Genomic DNA, 18,411 nt, shown 5'->3' with positions numbered 1-18,411 from the left:
ACCAACATCACCCTATTGTTTGTATTTCTCCGTATTCATTTTAACACCCCCCCCCCCCCCCCAGTAAAGAATATTGAAACACCCCCTGGAATTCCTGTCTCTTCCTACCTGTGCTCTGACCGGCACACCATCTAGTCTATAGTTATCTCCTTAAACGAATCAGTCCTATCGCCTCCCCAACACTAAAGAGCATGAAAAAATAAATTATATTTCTTAAATTTGACAAAGTAATCATTTTACCAAAGTGAGATCCTGACGAGCACCAAATCCGGAAGTGTGACTTCACTTCAAGACAATAATGGGGCTCACTCTGGAAGGTGTACAAACCCAGTCAGAAATCTATTCGAAAAGCAAAGTTTCAAACTTCAATGAGGGCATCCTCAACGCCCGGACATGGAGTAAAGACGAAACCCATTGAGATTGGAAGAACGGTAAGCTATACAGTATAGGCTATGTTTATTAGCCTGTTTATTGTGCATGTTAAATTTCTCCATGTACAGCACTGCAGCGATGGCTGTTTGAAAGTGCTCTATAAATACAGTTGACTTGACTTGCACAGGTGTGAAACTCAAAACAGAGGTCTTCTAAGTGCTTGTAACAAAGAATGCTCGCTGACACCAGTGTGAAATTCATTCGCTTTGCGAGAATGAAACTGTATCGTTCCAATTTTCGTTCTTAAGCACGTTGCTTTGGGTCAAAGTATGAACTTGGGAGGGTTGCATTTGAAAAAACTAAAGTATGATCGAAATACTTTTAGTCTTACTCAAAAGATGGTTGGCCGAGGTTACTTTACACCTGACCGTTAAGCTTACCTCAGTATGCTTTTTCAAGTTTGAGAATGAATTAGTGAAATCCATTCGCCGGTGGCACTTTGGTTCAGTTCGCAAAGTTTGCAGCGCATTCAGAATGAGGTCTTTTTCAAAAACACCAAATATGACCAGGGATATGGGATGGTCGGCTGTTTTTTCTGACCTTGAACGTCCTCGCTGCTGGTTTACTCGATTGGGACATGGCACATTCTTGCGGCAAAGCGATACGTTTGCACTAGTTTGAGTGGGCCATGTTGTCACGTGCGGGTGCAATGCATCATGTACAAACTAAAAAGTCCAGTCCTCGAGAGCTCCTATCCAGTTGTATTTTATGTCTCCCTCCTCCAACACATCTGATTTAAATGATAAGCTCATCAGCAATCTTTGCAGAAGCCTGAAAACGATCCTGATCATTTGAATCAGATGTGTTGGAGGAGGACGACATCTAAAACAGGGTCCATCGGGGCTGTCAAGGACTGGACTTGGGCACCCCTGTAATAGAATGCCGGAATGGTATATCTTTAAAATTCTCATCCAACCACAATCAAAATCACTCAATCTATCATACTGCGATTTATCCAGAGTGGTGGTTTCTGAACAATGAGGAACTGGAACGAACACAATCCAGAATGAAATAGTTCTGAGGCTTTTTTTCTGTGTAAGGATTCAAAAGTACATATATTGGTGTAAAAATATCAGGTATACATGCACAGAATGTCTACTTAAGTCAAGTCACGTAAAACTTGATTGGCAACATACAGCACAGATGAAATTTCCTCCCTCTCAACCAGACAAGACAACAAGAGGAGCCGCTGCGGGTGCCCGCGTCGCCATCAAAAGAACAGTTAACACAAAATAAGACAACACAACACAGACAGTCGTGCAATCTTAACCAGTTTACCTACATACACTTTGTTGTTTGAAGCAGTTATCAAAGTGTCCTTTTCACCAATGTATCAAAGACGCCATGCTGAAAATGTGCACACGTCTCCTAAATTTGAAAGCAACAAGAAGCTACCTAAGTAAGATAAATTATTTTTACTTCATTACGTGACACCTCTGCATCATGCTGGTTCACCAACATCTCATGCTGGTCCACTGGCATTCCCATGCTGGTCTACCAACATCCCATGTTGGTTGACCATCACTTCCAGTAACAACAGCATCAGACCAGCATAGCCATCCTATACTGTACCAGCAAAGAATCCATGCTGGCTGATGCTTGCTGCATTTTTTTTAAACCAGAGAACACAGTGGTTTTAATGTTCACACTGTTTATTAACACTTTTATATAGGTTTCGTAAATCCCACCCATAGTGGTGTCCCTCTTATTGATTTGTTAAGAATTTTTGCTTAACAAACAGTGCTGAATGATGTTTAACTCATTCACTCCCAAAGACGTTTTTAAACGTCTTTTCAGACTTGGTCCAGAATTGGCTGGTACTGAATGAGTTAATAAACACACTGTTGAAACTCGCTGTTTCACTGTTGTTGATTCCACCCTGTTAATACCTCAAAATAAGTAGATCAAATAAAATAACATACCAGATTTTTTGAATTAGTTGCAAGTTTTCATTTCATTTGCAGATCTGAATGAAGATTAAGATAAGATAAGAAAACCTTTATTAGTCTCGCAATGGAGAAATTCCCGATTCACAGCAGCAAAGTGTCATGATTCGGTTTAGGGACCAACAGGTGGCACTGTAGGGCTCCCCCGGCAGCTGCACACCTGTTGGTCATTTGGTAATTAGTTGTTTAAAAGGACTCCCAGCCCGAACATTCAGTGTCGGGTCGTTGTTGCTCTTGCTACTGTCATGTGTGTTGTGTTGCTGTTTGCTTGCAACTGTCATGGTTCTGTTCCTGTTAGTTTTTTACCACAGTCATGGTTTTGTTTTGCTACTTTGGATTCGTTTTGGTTGTTAGCACTTTGTTTGTTTTGGATTCAGTTTTCTCTGTTTTATTAAATATAGTTCGTCAAGTTCACCCTGCTCCTCCCTCCTGCCTGCTTTTTGGGGTCCACCCCGCATAGTGACACAAAGTTATGAAAGGAAGAAGTAGAACAAGAAAATACAGGAGCTGCTGGAAAGGCAGCCACTCACGCGGCGCCATTTTGAAGTCAAAATAACACAACACAACACATAGGACACAGACAGTCGATTAACTGCATTCTTTTTTTTTAAACAAATTTACTATTATTAACCCTTTTGGATGAATAAGGTACAATGTTGCGACCGTCCTCAACCCTGCACGAAAATTTTACTTTGCAATTCTCTTTCTTTATTATTTAAAAATTAAATTATTTAAATGCTAGTCGCTGATAGTGTAGTGCTACCCTTTGTGTACGGCCAGCGTGGGGTCGGTTCCCACTTAGTGACAGTGTGGATATGGGCGTAAATGGTTGTCTCTATGTGCCACCTCCACTCCTCCCGCGTTCCTGGCCAGGACAAGTGGTGTTGAAAATGGATGGATGGATGTTTAAGCTCTAAGTTTCTGAAGGTTAAACATGTCATTTACCCATACCTGTCAACTCATACGGTTTAGCCATAGTTCATACGGATTTTGTGGTGAATCTTATGTATATGGCGGTATCGCACAAATCATACGGATTCAAAATATCTCCGTTATTTTTTTTCCCCCCTAACGGGTAGTTCTGTTTGCTTTTGGAGTTGGTGAAAAAAGTAACGCAGGAATACAACTCTGAACACAGTAATGCCACTAAGTAGAATGATGATTAGACATTAACCAGACATTGTATTATGGAGATCTACAATAAATCTCATTGAAAATTTAGTGGGGGGTTTTCTGCCGTTATTTTGACATATAAAATGCTTTGGTATGTTATAAGGATTTTTTGCTCTTTATAAGGATTTTTTTGGTAGTTTATACAGGTTGGCGCTCCGAAAAGTTGACAGGTATGTTTACCCGACGTTATTATAAAAACTGTATTTTTTTCTTCCATTTTTGTTCTACAAAGGTTAGATCACTGAAGTTGCCAATAGCCAGGAATGGCCCATTTAAAATTACTCGAGCACCCCCAAAAGTCTCCTGTCATTTACAGTCGAAATCGCTGAAAAGTTGCTTGAGAATGTGCTGACCACTAGAGGGCCATACGGATGTAAAATGGAAAGTGGGAAAGCAGCCAATCATACGCGGGTCGACTGGGGTGGGGGGGGACAACTCTGCATGGGGGAAAACGTATCTCGGCACCATAGAACGCAATCATCAAACCGCATTTGAAACGGCGTAATCGAACGGAACTATTTTCTCCAGACGAGCTGGCACCGGAGACGCACAAGTTTGTCAGCCCGACCACCAGGAGGTAACCACAAAGACGAGAAACAAGAAGCTCCTTCTTCCCGAAGCGACCAGCGCGGCCGCTGACGAGACTGCGCGCTGCAGTCGAGCCCTCTGCAGCAGACGCTCAACCCCCCGATCCAGTCGTCCGATCAGCGGTGAGTGTTTGAACCGTGCATGCGCCGTTGGCTTCTGCGGCGACGCGGTGCTGCAGCAGCCCGCCGTGTGCGTCACGCCTCCGAGTCGAGGTTGAGGAGGTGACTGCAACGTCCATGTCAGAAGTACAGCAGATGATGAGCAGCCTGCAGGATAACGGTAACCTATTGGAAGAACCTTGGCAACTGACCGATATTCTCTACTCATTCATAACAGCTCATGTGTGAGCCAGTCAGATCCAGTTGGAACCAGATTTTAATGAGGACCACTTCGGAATAGTTACCCAAAAAATGGAAACTCTTGAAAACAAGTTATAAAGGCATTAATCATCACACACTTTATATGACCTGGTTATGATTGCAGTAAACCTTTGGATCCATGTTTGAATAGAATCGTGCACCTGCACCAGAGTACTGTACACTATCACTACATAGTATTAGTATGATTAAATTCCACTTTTTACGTTGCTGTAACTCAACATCCATTCTTATTGAATCAAACCCTTAATCTTAAGCATTATCCCACTCTGTGACTTCTGGACATAATTTGATCTGTTCTGCAGGACATCATTTAAAAGTGGACATTTTGTGTTCCAGGCCAAAAGATCTATATATATATATATATTTTTTTTTGTGTGTGTGTGTGTGTGTGTGTGTGTGTGTGTGTGTGCGCGCGTGTGTGTGTGTGTGTGTGTGTGTGTATGTATATATCCATCCATCCATTTTCCGAACCGCTTGATCCTCACTAGGGTCGCGGGTATGTATATATATTGTATACAGTACTGTGACATCTTTGCAAAACCATGAAGAGGGAGCAGTCTACCAGCTCTGCTGTTTGGTAACGCCACACTGCAGCCAGGATTACACAACAGTCCACTTGTCAATGCACTTTCAGGTCACAGGACTGCCCGCTGATTTGATTGGCCCAGGCCAAAAGAGTAATATGCTACTGTACTGTATGTAAAATCCTGAGTCCATAGTGTGGTCTATTGCGACCTGATATATTTACATTTGGGTCTTTATTTTTTTCATTAAACGATTGCTCACTTTTAAAACAATATTTTTTTATTATAATGTCTACACCCAGTTCTGAATGTTGACGAAATACAAATTTGTCATCCATTTGGGCGAGTAATGTGTGTTGGTGCAGTTTGCCATTGGCAGGTTATCTCACTTAACACTGCTGAATAACTGGAGCAAGCAAAATAAACATGGCAGCTGTAGGATTGTCGTGGGAATTTGTACTCAGTCAATCATTTTATAGAGTACTGATTTCTTTTACAAAGGTGAAGGTACTTTCTTTGTCACACCTATACAATGTACAGCGCAATTTGTACATTGCAAAATGTGGGGGTGTAAAAAGAGTTAGGGAGAGAGCCATGTCTTAGTGTATAGATTGACCTGAACCAACCTAAAAGTGCAACTATAGTTTGATGTCAACAACATCAAGTATGTCAATAATTTACACACCACAAAGTTCTAAACATTGATTAATCCTTTTTTCCTGTGGTTTGAAGTACCATTAAACTCAGTCTTGCAATCGCAAACTGCTTCTCCTTTTGTGCTTCCAACTGATCACAGTTCATATCTCAAGAGGAAATGATATTCCAGCAATATTTTCAACAGTAAACATTATATATACATGCCCGCATTGTGAATCGAGTCAATGTTTGGAGAAAGTCAAACGTGTTACGTTTGTCTTCATCTGGCGATTATCGTGGGTCTTAAACGTAGATGGCCAAAACGTGCCTAATTCAAATTAAACTACACTAATAAACCAACCACCAGAGGATGCTGAAACTGCAGAAATTAAAAATAAAGTCGCCTATTTAACAGATGTAGTGCTTTTTATATGATGACAACGATATTGATATTTTAATATGGCGATATTGCCCTTATCATTACATCTCTATTAATTACTATGTCGTTAGCACCAAGCCATGTGATTTATTTGCTCTCCAACAGATTCCCTTTGTGCATGAGAAATTGTGTTCTATGTTCAGCGCAAAAGCGTGGACAATGGACGTTTCGGGATAGAAAGCTCCGAAAAATATACAGTATGTTTGCTCAAGTTCAAAGTCTGAAGTGCAATTTTATGTACAGAAAAACAGAAGGCTTTCACTTCAAAAACACCTCAAACATTAGAATGAAAATGCACTTTGACTTCGCACTCCCAGCTCCAATATTTAATCAGTGAAGTCGTCTCATCCTCGATTTTATAACTCTGGCTTAATCCAGTTCCAACTTGTTGTGTGCCGTCACTCAAATTATGATTTTGGCACTAGCGTGACTCCCACATATCATAATGATAAAATAATAATAATACATTTTATTTATAAGCGCCTTTCAAGACACCCAAGGACACTTTACAATAACAAAAAACACAAAACAATACTCAACTCAGTAACTCAATTTAAATCGCAACAGCAAGCAACCTTTTTGGCTCGCTTCCATTTCAGATTTTATTGGATCAAATTGCTTTCTTCTCCTTTTCATCTTTAGTGCGCGATTGTATTGTTTTAGTGATCAGCTTGTATCTTTAGCTTTAAAAGGTACTAAAGAATGTTTATGATATTATTCCCTCGTCCTACAGCTCTTATTTTTTTTCCCGCGCCACACATCCAAAACATTGCTCTTCCGAAGCATACGAAGATGCAGTCTTGTGTAACACTCTCTAAACCAGTTTCATCCAGTTCACGAGGTGTTGCCAAGTAACCGGCTGTGTGATGTGTGCGATAATCGGGGTGTCCACCGTGTGAAAGCAGAAAGCTGGAGTTTTCCCCTATTTTCTGGCCAGTATTACATAAGGATCCCAGAGATAAGAAACAACACACACACACACACTCATTTTCTCATCTTTGTTTTATTTCGATTTTAGAATATAAACCAGCTTTTCCTTGTTCATCTCGGTGTCACAGTGCAGTTGACACTTGGAGCTCCGCACACCCTTGTCTAATCCATACTGCACATTGTTCACAGTTTACAAATAAAACACAAATCGAGTCAAACCCACATGAGAGAAAGCAGGCTTTGTAGACTTCAAAAATGCACGACAAAGTTCATCGTACAAAGACAAACGGGGAAATAATATAAATACATTCCACGGCAGGCATACAGGATATGATATTCTCAAAGACTGTTTGAAATGGGGTCTGATTGACCTCACTTTTTCCTCACACTGTCATTATTCCTCAGCGCAACTTGAAAAAAATGACTTTTTTTTTTGTTTGTTTTTCCAGTGGCATAGAAGCATATCACGTGTCGTTAACCAGAGTTCCTGTTTTCACACGTCAAGCATGGAATGTCAACATTGGTCAAGTGATTGAATTTAGATATTGTTGGACCGGGCAGGTTTACCGCTTGCCAAATTGAATCCATATATGTTCATGCCCTTCCCTCCCTCTCCCATCTTCTCCCACCATCAGGTGACCTGGGTGGAGAAGATAAGATAAAGGCAGCCGCTGCCTCTCTCAGATTTTGTCTGACTCCTGTCATGGCATACTCTGTGATCAGTCGTCGTCTTGCGCTGACCCTCAACACAAACCTACGCCTCACTGCTTCAGGTAAAATGACACAAACCAAAAATTAAATGTCATGTTGTCACAGAAGTCCTACTCTCTATGAAATTAATATTTCATCGAAAATATACCTGTCTTATATTGATCAACGTCATGAACTATATTCAGCTAACAACATTGATGGAAGGTTTTTAGGTCAAGAATTTTAGCCTCTCCTCCAGGGCTGTTCAAACTCAATCCTCAAGGGCCGCTGTCCTGACAGTTTTCCGTCTCTCCCAGCTGCAACACACGAGATAATTTGAAACATCCGATTCAAATCATCAGGTCTTTTGCAGGTGGGAGAGATGGAATACAGGCAGGACAGAGGCCGTCCAGGCCCGGAGCCGCACATGTCTACTCTGTGACACAAAATAAGACCAAAATTACAAATACCGATGGCATTTAAATCACATTTGAACCCTTTGTCAGGAAAGAATCATGATTTTTATTTTTTTATTTTTAGCCCAAGTAATGAAGAAATAATCATGAAACATTTCAAGGAAATGTTTCCTACTGATAATTATTGGAACTTAATAACAATGATGATGACGATGTACGCTAATATTTGACAAATTTTGAGATTTTTGACTGTCCAAATATTTCAGTAAGTGCTCTCAGAATCAGATAAATTGGATTTTTGACGAGCCTCGGCGTGGACACAATGAAAGTGGTTGAAGAGGTTATGCAATGAGTTTGACTCACCTATGTAGAATGGAGGGCTGCAAAAGATCAACAATGTGTAGGAGAAAATGTTTGTTGTTCCGAAATATATTTACCTTTTGAAAGAGTTAATTTTAATTTTGGACCATGGACTGTATGTGAATAGGAAAACTCCGAAACAGTTTCTGCATCATACATCAACTTAATTTGATGAATGAAGAAACCTCATTTACAAGACAATGTTGCTAAGTACTATGCTGAAGCAAAACCACCCGGTGTTTTCAGTTAGGTAAACATTCTCGAAGATGAGGCATCCGTTGATTAACTATTTCACCAATATTTTTTACAATATTTTTCACACCGGTTGTTCTGAATAATAATGTGAAAATCCAACTGCAATAACTGATATGCAGTAAAGCAGGGGTGAATTTGAAATTGCAAAAATGAACATTGTGGCGGCATATTTTTTAAATTAATAAAATGAATATTACCTTTCTTAAACTGCTACTGCCACACGCTAGCTTCTGTTCGAACAATGATTCATTTTTGTCAAAAAAAAAGCCCTCTGCTTGGGGAAGGGCCTCGGTGACAATGACTGAAGTCGAAGTCACTGTTTGGACAAGATCTGAGGTGGACCACCTCTTCAGAGGCACCATAATGGAGATTTCCACATTGACTTTACTGAAGGCATCTTTCTGCAGCGCTTCATCTGATTGAATGGACTGTAGATGATAAACTGAAGCAGGTTTTACATTATTCTTAAAACATCTAAGGTTGGTCTTTATGTTTTACAATAGGATATTTTGTTCAAAAGGTGAGAAGCTCGGTCATCCGGGAGGGGCTCAGAGTCGAGCCGCTTCTCCTCCACATCGAGAGGAGCCAGATGAGGTGGCTCGGGCATCTAATTAGGATGCCTCCTGGGCACCTCCCTGGTGAGGTGTTCCGGGCATGTCCCACTGGCAGGAGACCTCGGGGACGACCCAGGACACGCTGGAGAGACTATGTCACCCAGCTGGCCTGGGAACGCCTCGGGATCCGCCAGGAAGAGCTCGAAGAAGTGGCTGGGGAGAGGGAAGTCTGGGCTTCCCTCCTAAAGCAGCTGCCCCCATGACCCGACCCTGGATAAGCGGTGGAAAATGGATGGATGGATGGATATTTTGTTCAAGTTTTTTTTATTTTGCGTTTGCATTTCTTTGTATGAAAAGGAAGGGGAAAACACTGACTGTGTTTTTTTTTTTTTTTACTGCCCAGGCCAACTGACATCAAATTAGGCTGCGTGTCACCTCTGAACTACAATTAGTTTGACATCCCGCATATAATGCATCATGACCTGATTTAAAAATTGAGCGACATCATCAATCAGTCATCGACAGATACTCCATAATGCTGCAACAAGCTGGCACTGTATGCGGTTTTTAGTTGGTAAAAAAGTTGAAAGTGCCTTTCCTCCAAATGAGTCTTGAATCCAACTGTATGAGATTTCACAGTGCCTTTTTCAAAAACATATGCATCTATGGATGAATTCGCCTTTACTTCTTCTGTTTTCAACTGGAGGAAAGAAAGCCAGAGTATTAAATTACATTCATAATGTAATTTAATATTGTGAGACTAATAAAGGTTTTCTTATCTTATCTTATCTTATAAGACCTTAAAAGTAAACATTAAAACTCAGCACTCACATTGTTGATGGATTAGATTAGATTAAATTAGATTACATTAGATTAAACACACAAAATATTTTGTATGTTGAATTAGTGTAATGGACTTCTTATACAAATATCTTCTCTTACATGCAGTGTTTCATTTTCTTTATCCACTTTTGCTCGTGAAACATGGCCAATTTCCACCTTGTGGTACAAATAAAGATTACAGTAGGTAATTACATCATATAAATATACAGTACATTATATAATTATAATACTTTTAACCTCATAGTTACCTTATGTGGTGACATAGTAATTCATTTCGTGTCTCATGTTGCTGTGTAACATTATTTGAGATTATTTTCTCTCCAGAGACTTATTAACTTGCCTGTTATTTTGCTGTTCAACGTTGGTTAACTCTCCACTATAACGTGATTCCAGCCAGACCCATTTGACAAGTGTACTGTATCACCCAAGCACTTACCGGTCTTTCGTTGTTGTTTTTTTTGCATCTACAGGTCTGTTATGATAGCTTAGCAATTAGCATGGCTTCTTTGTCCTCGTTTCGTGACGATATTAGCCAGAAGTGGTGCTTATTCGCTGCAACGGAAGTGATGATGAGGGAATGGTGCTCTGTTGACACTGGAACTTAAATGCTGGATATTTTTAAATATCCAGAACAATCTGGCAAGAATGAGGTGGTGCTCAGTGATTTCCATCACAAAAAAGGAAAATGTGTAACATTTGACAGCCCTGCTGAATATCAAAGTTTGACCAGTTAGCCAAACTGTTATTTTCAACTTGTTAAAAATATTCTTGTCAACTTTTTCAACCAATAATAAGAACATTCTGGTATGCTAAAAGAGAGTGAGGGTCAACTTTCATCTAACCGGCATGCTTTTTTTCCCTATAAATCTATAAATTTCTATAAATCCTTTAAAATCGCTTTAAAATGTCAGATATTATCCGTTTTTGAAGTTGTTCTATCTGTTTTCAGGATGCCGATATGCAAGCAAAGCGGCACCAAAGGCCCAGGTGGACTTTGACTATGATGGACCTTCCATGAAAACTGAAGTTCCTGGGCCAAGATCCCGGGTAAGGCATGCGCACATAAACTTGCATACCTAAATTTGCAGAAACCAGTGGCTAGATGGGAATATAATACATAGTGTATGTGTAATATATAATAATATGATCATCACTCTCTTTTATTTCCATCTTTAGGAACTGACAAAACAGCTGGGAGAAATTCAGGTAAATTGAGGTGTGTGTTTGTGCTAATGTGTGTGCATGCATGCACATGCGTTGTGGTCCGCAAGGTACAGTTTTTCATTCAAGCAGCAACACCATGAAAATTCCTGCCATTAAGGAGTTAAACACATCCTAGTGCCCATCAGTAAAGACAAGTTGTCTGTTCATGTCCTGTTCTAAAAAATAGCTCACTGCTGAGGTGATCATTTGAAAATTTTTGCAAAGGTTCATAGAAATAAAGTGTTGCATATTGATATGCAACTCTTTCCCACCGTGTCAAATCATTGTGAAAAATTACTGCGAGAACTCACGAACAACGATCAATGCTTTAACCTACATGAATATAATAAATGTTTAACATACAGGTATAATTCAAATTCATTTGAGCAAATTTGTTTTTTCAGAAGTGTGGATGAAACTGCTCGCCCTTTGCATTAATCAGTCCCCGAAATAGCTCTCACTTTCAAGGTTTGTGACCCCTGGTCTACACACTCCTTTACAAATTTGAGATTTTTGTGACATAAAAAAATAATAATAAAGAAGAGACACCAGGATAAATCCAGTGGAACTTCAAGTTTCGAATAAACCTTTTTACGAACTTTTCAAGTTATGTACACAATTTTGAAAATATGTCTCATAGTTGCAAACTTGTTTCATTATGCCAACTGTCCCTGCGCTTCTTGCACTCTTTAAAGTTAAGAAAATCCCAAATGAAATATGTTTTATGTCACAAGTAATTAAACAAAATACATTAATGAAAGCAAGAAAAAATAATCTGCGATGGGCTGGCAACCGGTTCAGGGTGTCCCCCGCCTACTGTCCGAAGACAGCTGGGATAGGCTCCAGCATGCCCCGTGACCCTTGTGAGGATAAAGCGGATCAGAAAATGGATGGATGGATCAATGAAAAAAAATAATATCTACATTGTAAATTTCACAAAGTAATCGTTTTCACAAAGTGAGATCCTGGCGAGCGAAAAACATATGTGATGTCATTTCAAGGACAACAATAGCAGGGCTCGATATGGAAAATGTACAAACCCAGTCAGAAATCGATTCAGAAAGCAACGTTTCAAACTTAGATGAGGGGATCCAGGTGTTTGAAGAGTTGGAGGAAGAGGACGTTGTTGGCAAGATATACATGTATGTTGGACCATACATGTATGAGCCAGATGGTCAGAATGTAGAACATGTTGTGCCCGAACGGCTGGAAATGGAGTGGAGACAAAACCATTCAAGATTGGAAGAACAGTAAGCTATATGGGCTGCGGTTATTAGCCTAGCATTATTGTTTTCAATTTGATACTGTGCCATGCTTTAAATTGCGTACAATGAGATTACCTACTTGGTTCATGTATTCCCGCAAGCACTGAGAGCACACGTCATAGTGAGTTGGTGTTCTACATTGTCATTGCTCAGGTAGGTCTGTTGTGTCTCAGACAAGTCTGCGCATTATATTGGCAGCATTGTTGGTTTAACCCAGGGGTGGGCAAACTTTTTGGCTGGGGGGCCGCATTGACTTTTAAAATTTGACAGAAGGGCCAGGTCAGCACGAGCTATGGTACGTTAAAAAAAAAAAAACTGCATTTGTTGACAGTCCATATCAAACATCAACAGAACAAAAGCATGAACGTACTGTATTAATATACTTTTTTAAAATGACGACAGTGTTGTTGATGACGTATTTTAGCCTGTGCATCGCTGCAGATGGGTTGTGATCAGGCCAGTAGAAGTAGAGCGATACAGAGGTCCTAGGTGGTCGAAAAGACCCCGCCCCCCCCCTCCCTGTGTTCTGCAACTTCAAGTCAATGCGCCACCTGGCGGTGAAATGCCTGTCATTACAAGTCCAATTGAAATGAATGCAATCATTCACATTGAACCTTAATTGTAGACCGACCTTTGGCGGGCCGGATTAAAAAGACCAACGGGCCGGATTCGGCCCGCGGGCCGTAGTTTGCCTATCGCTGGTTTAACCCCATTATAGAGGATTCCATTCATCGTCGTCTGATTGTTTTTGTTCAGGATTCCATCCATGTACACCAGGGGTGTCCTTAGTCGGTCCTCAAGGGCCGCTGTCCTGCCTGTTTTCCAGCTCTCCAAGGAGCAACACACCTGATTCAAATCATCAGGATCGTTCTAATGCTGCTTCAGAGCTGGCTGATGAGCTGATCATCTGAATCAGGTGTGTTGCAGGCGGGAGAGCTGGAAAACGGGCAGGACAGTGGCCCTCCAGGCCCGGAGCTGGACATGTCTGATGTACACATATCATATTTTGAATCGCATATTATCGTAAACAACAGCCAGTTATTGATTGATTACCACACCGACCTTCTTGCAAACCCTTGAGAAAGCAGAGGTCTTCAAAGTGCTTTGAACAAAGAGCGCTCATTGAATTTCATTAGAACGAAACCATATCGATCCAATTTTCTGGTCCATTACTTTTCTTTTCTTTTGGCCACTCAAACAGCTGTTTGCCTGAATGTGAACAGTACTTCGCCACACAGCGCTGAGGCATTTCGCCGAATAACTCTATAACAATGGTGAAGAGCAGTTAACGGAACAATCAACAATGCATTACAATATCTGACTGGTGACTTGGCATTCTGTAAATGACGTCACTTCCCGGTGATTACCGAACAAATAAATTTTCTTGCCAAGCATGTTATTATAATATATAATGTAATAAATTCCTCATATATACAGTATATCAGAAAGAAGGAACACGAGAAACTCGAGAAATACCAAGGGCTCAGAGAGGACCTGGAGAGAGCCTGGAAGGTAAAGGTGACAGTCGTGCCTGTGGTGGTCGGAGTACTCGGGGCAGTGACCCCCAAACTAGATGAGTGGTTGCAACAGATCCCGGGAACAACATCGAACATCTCAGTCCAGAAATGTGCAGTGCTGGGAACAGCAAGGATACTGCGCAGAACCCTCAAGCTTCCTGGCCTCTGGTAGAGGACCCGAGCTGAATGAGGGACGGACACCACCCGAGGGGGGGTGAGACGAGGAATTTTTTTTTTAATATATATTAGAGCTGTCAAACGATTAAAATATTTAATCTAATTAAAAATGCAACTGTCATAATTAACTCAAATGAATGAAAAAATTAATCGTGATTACCCACACATTTTTTATCGTTTCTGAATTTCCTTTTATGTTTTTTTGTCCTATTTTTGCCCATTTTAATGCTCTCATCAACATGGAATCATGAATCAGTTTTCTATGTATAAAATGCAAATATTTCCTGAAGTAACCATTTCGATTTTCAATTTTACATGAACATTTTTCACTTGGAGCAGTTCAGTTATTCACACAATCCCTCACACAATATTACTGTCCAACAACAACAGTGAAAAAATATTTTGTCACACAACAGCTGCTTTAACAGCACTTGTTATGGAATCAAAACAGAGCAATATAACATTATAAAGTGCACATCTAAGGTAAACTAGTACTCAGCCGAAAGTGGATTTAAGCCATGGTTACATACTTCGTTTTTCTCAAGTTTGCTTTGAACACAGCAGTCAGGCTATGTTGATTCTGTTGGTCCTTCTTGCGCGCAAGTCTCTCTATGGTTTTGTGTAGACATCATTTCGGATGACTACACTTGGTTCGATGACAACACTGGAGACGTTTTATTTTCAGTGTGGTCGCTACCACTGCACCGCTAAACTCTCAACGTGCATCAGCGCACAGTCGCTGTCAGACGAACACAGAGAAGCTCCACCCGCTTTATTTATATGGACACAGAACACTGTAACCTTCCACACAAAATAATTCCAATCGCATCAGCGGCATACATCGAACTCAACGTAATGCCTGCTCTGTATTCACCAGAGGTTCATCAACCTAGTCTCTTATTTCTCTCCCGAAACAGTGTCTTCTCCCGCTTGGTGTACCTTAGCCTTCTCCGCTACGTACAATCTCTGTACACAGCTTGTAATGGAGGCTCTCGCTGGCAATCCATAGTGGAGTCGTTCGATGCAATGCGATTGATTTCAGTTTGAGTCTGGCTGTGGACAATGTTGACAGGCTTGCATGCAGTAGCCATACATTTAGCTATGGCTTCAGCAAATTTGTTCTTCGTCGTGTTATCCATTTTCTTCGCTTTGAAATGATCCACAGCTGTCTGTCTTAGATGAGGGGGCGGAGTACTCACATCAGCTGTGTGCTTGGCCATTAAGTGGTATTTCAGACTCGACATGCTATGATGATAGCTCAGTTTACTACTGCAAAACATACAGGTAACTTTGATCTTGTCAGTGGAAGAATCTGGCAACTTTTTAAAAGTAAACTTTCCATTCATAAACTCTTTAAGTATCCGTTTTCGGTGTCTCGCGCTGCTGTGGTTGGCAAAACAAACGTGCGTGGACCTGTGCAGCGCGCTTGTTGTTTTGTTTCTGGTTTATTTATAGAGAAACGTAACATCCGCTGTGATGTGTGCCGCGTTCATCTCGCGAGAAAAAATTTAATCCTGTTAAAATTCATTTAAATTAATGCCAATAAAAACGCGCTAAACTGACAGCTCTAATATATATATATATATATATATATATATGTATTCTATCTTGTGACTTGAACAGGAGTCTGAAAGTTTTGTACTAACACTGACTGGTATGGGCTCTTTCCACATAATCTCCTGCTAACAAAACAATTTTCTGGTTTTGAAAAATAACATTGTCCTTCAAGGTTTAGCCCTATCTTACCCTCATGGAAGCGGATGTCATCATCGTCAGTTGAATATCTACGGGAAATCCGTGGTTACTTAAAACTTCTTTGAATTTGGAAATTCATGCTTGCAGTTTGCGCACAGCTTTCTCGGCAGCCTCCCTGACCTGTTATCTTCTCTTGTTTTCATTAATTTTGGAAACACATCCAGTTCTTGGCACTGCCGATCTTTTGCCTTACTTTCTCCACGTGGTGAAGACTGCCAAGATCTATTTATTCATTCATTCATTCATTTATTTCATGAAAAAAAATGAAAGATATATTGAATTCCTTGGAAATTCTATTGTATTCTTCTCCTGACTAATACCTTTGAACAAGGACGCTGTCAAAGCTCTCATTAACATAATTTTGAATGTGATGGTTTAATGGTGAGCACAGCTCCATCCCCAGTAATAACAGGATGTTCACAGTTATCCAACCAGTTTATCTTAGTTTTTTTAAATCGGTTGTCAAATATTTGTTCGGCATCATTCTAAGTTATCCCTTTTTTTTCAAATGTGTTTTTTTTTCAGGTCACATTGATGGTGGAAAACATTTTCCATCATTTATCTCTGCCTCTTTTTTTATATTTCACTAAAACGTGACATTTGAAGAGGGGTGTGTCGGTTTTTATAGCCGCTTCATGTGTGTGTATATGTGTGTCTGGGGCGAAATGGGATCTTCAATTGTATCTGCCCAGTGAACTAGTTAAATACAGCCTGTGGCGCAAATGCTGTTCCTGTAGTTAGACCGTGACACTTTGTCCTCTTTTCCTTTTGCAGTGCTGTTGCACATGTGATCTGTGTATCATTTTATAAGTTTTATTTGCTAAATGTTTTGGACGTGAAGCAGTCTCATTTACATGTGACATATTGACATTACAGGGTGGATTTAACAGTACAGTAATTGACTGGGTCACCTTATTAGCCTCTTGAGAAGACGCGTTTAAACACCGTGACCACGTTCCCTTTCACTGCCAATATTGCCGTAATTGAGTTTAGATCCATGGATTTTTGTAGACCTCATCGAATACAGTTGTGTGGCTAACACAACTGTATTCAATATCCAAGCAACAATAAATAAATAATAAATAAAACTATGACCAATAGATCCAATAGATTTCGTAGTTTGAAAGCACTGATGTCAAAGTCAGAGCCCTGGGTCCATTTTATGTGCCCCTGTTAAAGCAAATAATTTACTTCAACTTCATGTTTCTTACAAAATACCAAAATTGTATTTTTGTTTTCACGTTTTTACTGCTGTTTATCCATCCATTCATTTTCCGATCCGCTTTATCCTCACAAGACCCAATATAGTCTTTTCAGAGTAAAATGCACTCCACAAAATTTACTGTGTACATATAGCAATAAATTAAACTTAGAAAAATTTGACTCAAATCTAAGTCCTTACATTCTTGACATTTCTTGATAGTAAACATTAAATGCAGTGGCGTTCCGTCAGGGCCAGCAAGGCCTTCTCTGCTGGCCTAAACATTCTCAGAAAAGTAAATTTAATAAATTTAATAAATTTACTTTTCTGAGAATAACATAAATTTAATTTATTTTATTTTCATAAATATGTCAACAAAATGATTCTCTGTATTCTTTACGTCAGATTATTTCCACTTAGTCGAGTGGTCGATAAATAACTTATTTATTATGGTAGAGTTTTTTAACCAATCATATTTCAGCTAGCTTGTGTTGCCAGGTAAACTAAACTCCTGGCACTGTGAAGGAGAGAGAGCACACATGGGAGCACTCTGCTTGGCATTTGAATGTGACCACAAGGCCCAGGGGCTAAATAGTAATCGACCACGATAACAAAATGAACCTAAATATTAACTCATTCATGGGAAGTGAGAGGAGACTAATAAGACATATGCACAAGCTAACTGCCATCTGGTGTTAGTGAAGTCCACCTTTCTCTCTCTCTAAAATGTTCCGGTTTGTTTTTGTACTGTGTTTGTCCTCAACCGAGGAATGAAGCTGGCATCAATGTTGTATGTTTGTTTTGAAATAGATAACATGTGTCTTCCCAGAATGTTGCCGCCGTCAACTTCTTCTGTAACTACGAAGAGAGCAGGGGAAATTACCTGGTGGATGTGGACGGCAACCGGATGCTGGACATCTACACTCAGATCTCCTCCATTCCTATTGGTTCGTAACAACACAGTTTAAAGATACGTAAACGCTCGCGGGTGAGTTGTAGACCACAGTCCACCGGTCTCAGTGACATATTAACAATAATTCCTATTTGAAAAGGCTTTCAACACGGTTTGTTGGTCGATTGTAAATCTTTTTATCACATTTATGTATGGATTAGATAATAATACTGTT

General features: G+C 40.1%; 1 protein-coding gene across 1 annotated transcript in view; it reads left to right on the top strand.

Moving 5' to 3' along the window:
• The first annotated feature begins 4,022 nt into the window (after positions 1-4,022).
• Positions 4,023-18,411, top strand: part of abat (4-aminobutyrate aminotransferase) — a 39,793-nt gene continuing 25,404 nt past the window's right edge. The window contains exons 1-5 of the mRNA XM_086132311.1: positions 4,023-4,261; positions 7,684-7,821; positions 11,116-11,213; positions 11,343-11,372; positions 18,114-18,231. Of these exons, the coding sequence (XP_085988437.1) occupies positions 7,752-7,821; positions 11,116-11,213; positions 11,343-11,372; positions 18,114-18,231 (316 nt within the window). The 5' untranslated portion in view covers positions 4,023-4,261; positions 7,684-7,751. The remainder of the gene's footprint in view (positions 4,262-7,683; positions 7,822-11,115; positions 11,214-11,342; positions 11,373-18,113; positions 18,232-18,411) is intronic.

The sequence above is a fragment of the Hippocampus guttulatus genome, chromosome 16, assembly GCF_054856545.1.
Source record: "Hippocampus guttulatus isolate MCC_2025c chromosome 16, RoL_Hgut_1.0, whole genome shotgun sequence".
NCBI classification, from domain to species: Eukaryota; Metazoa; Chordata; class Actinopteri; order Syngnathiformes; family Syngnathidae; genus Hippocampus; species Hippocampus guttulatus.
This window is presented reverse-complemented; position numbering and strand designations above follow the sequence as displayed.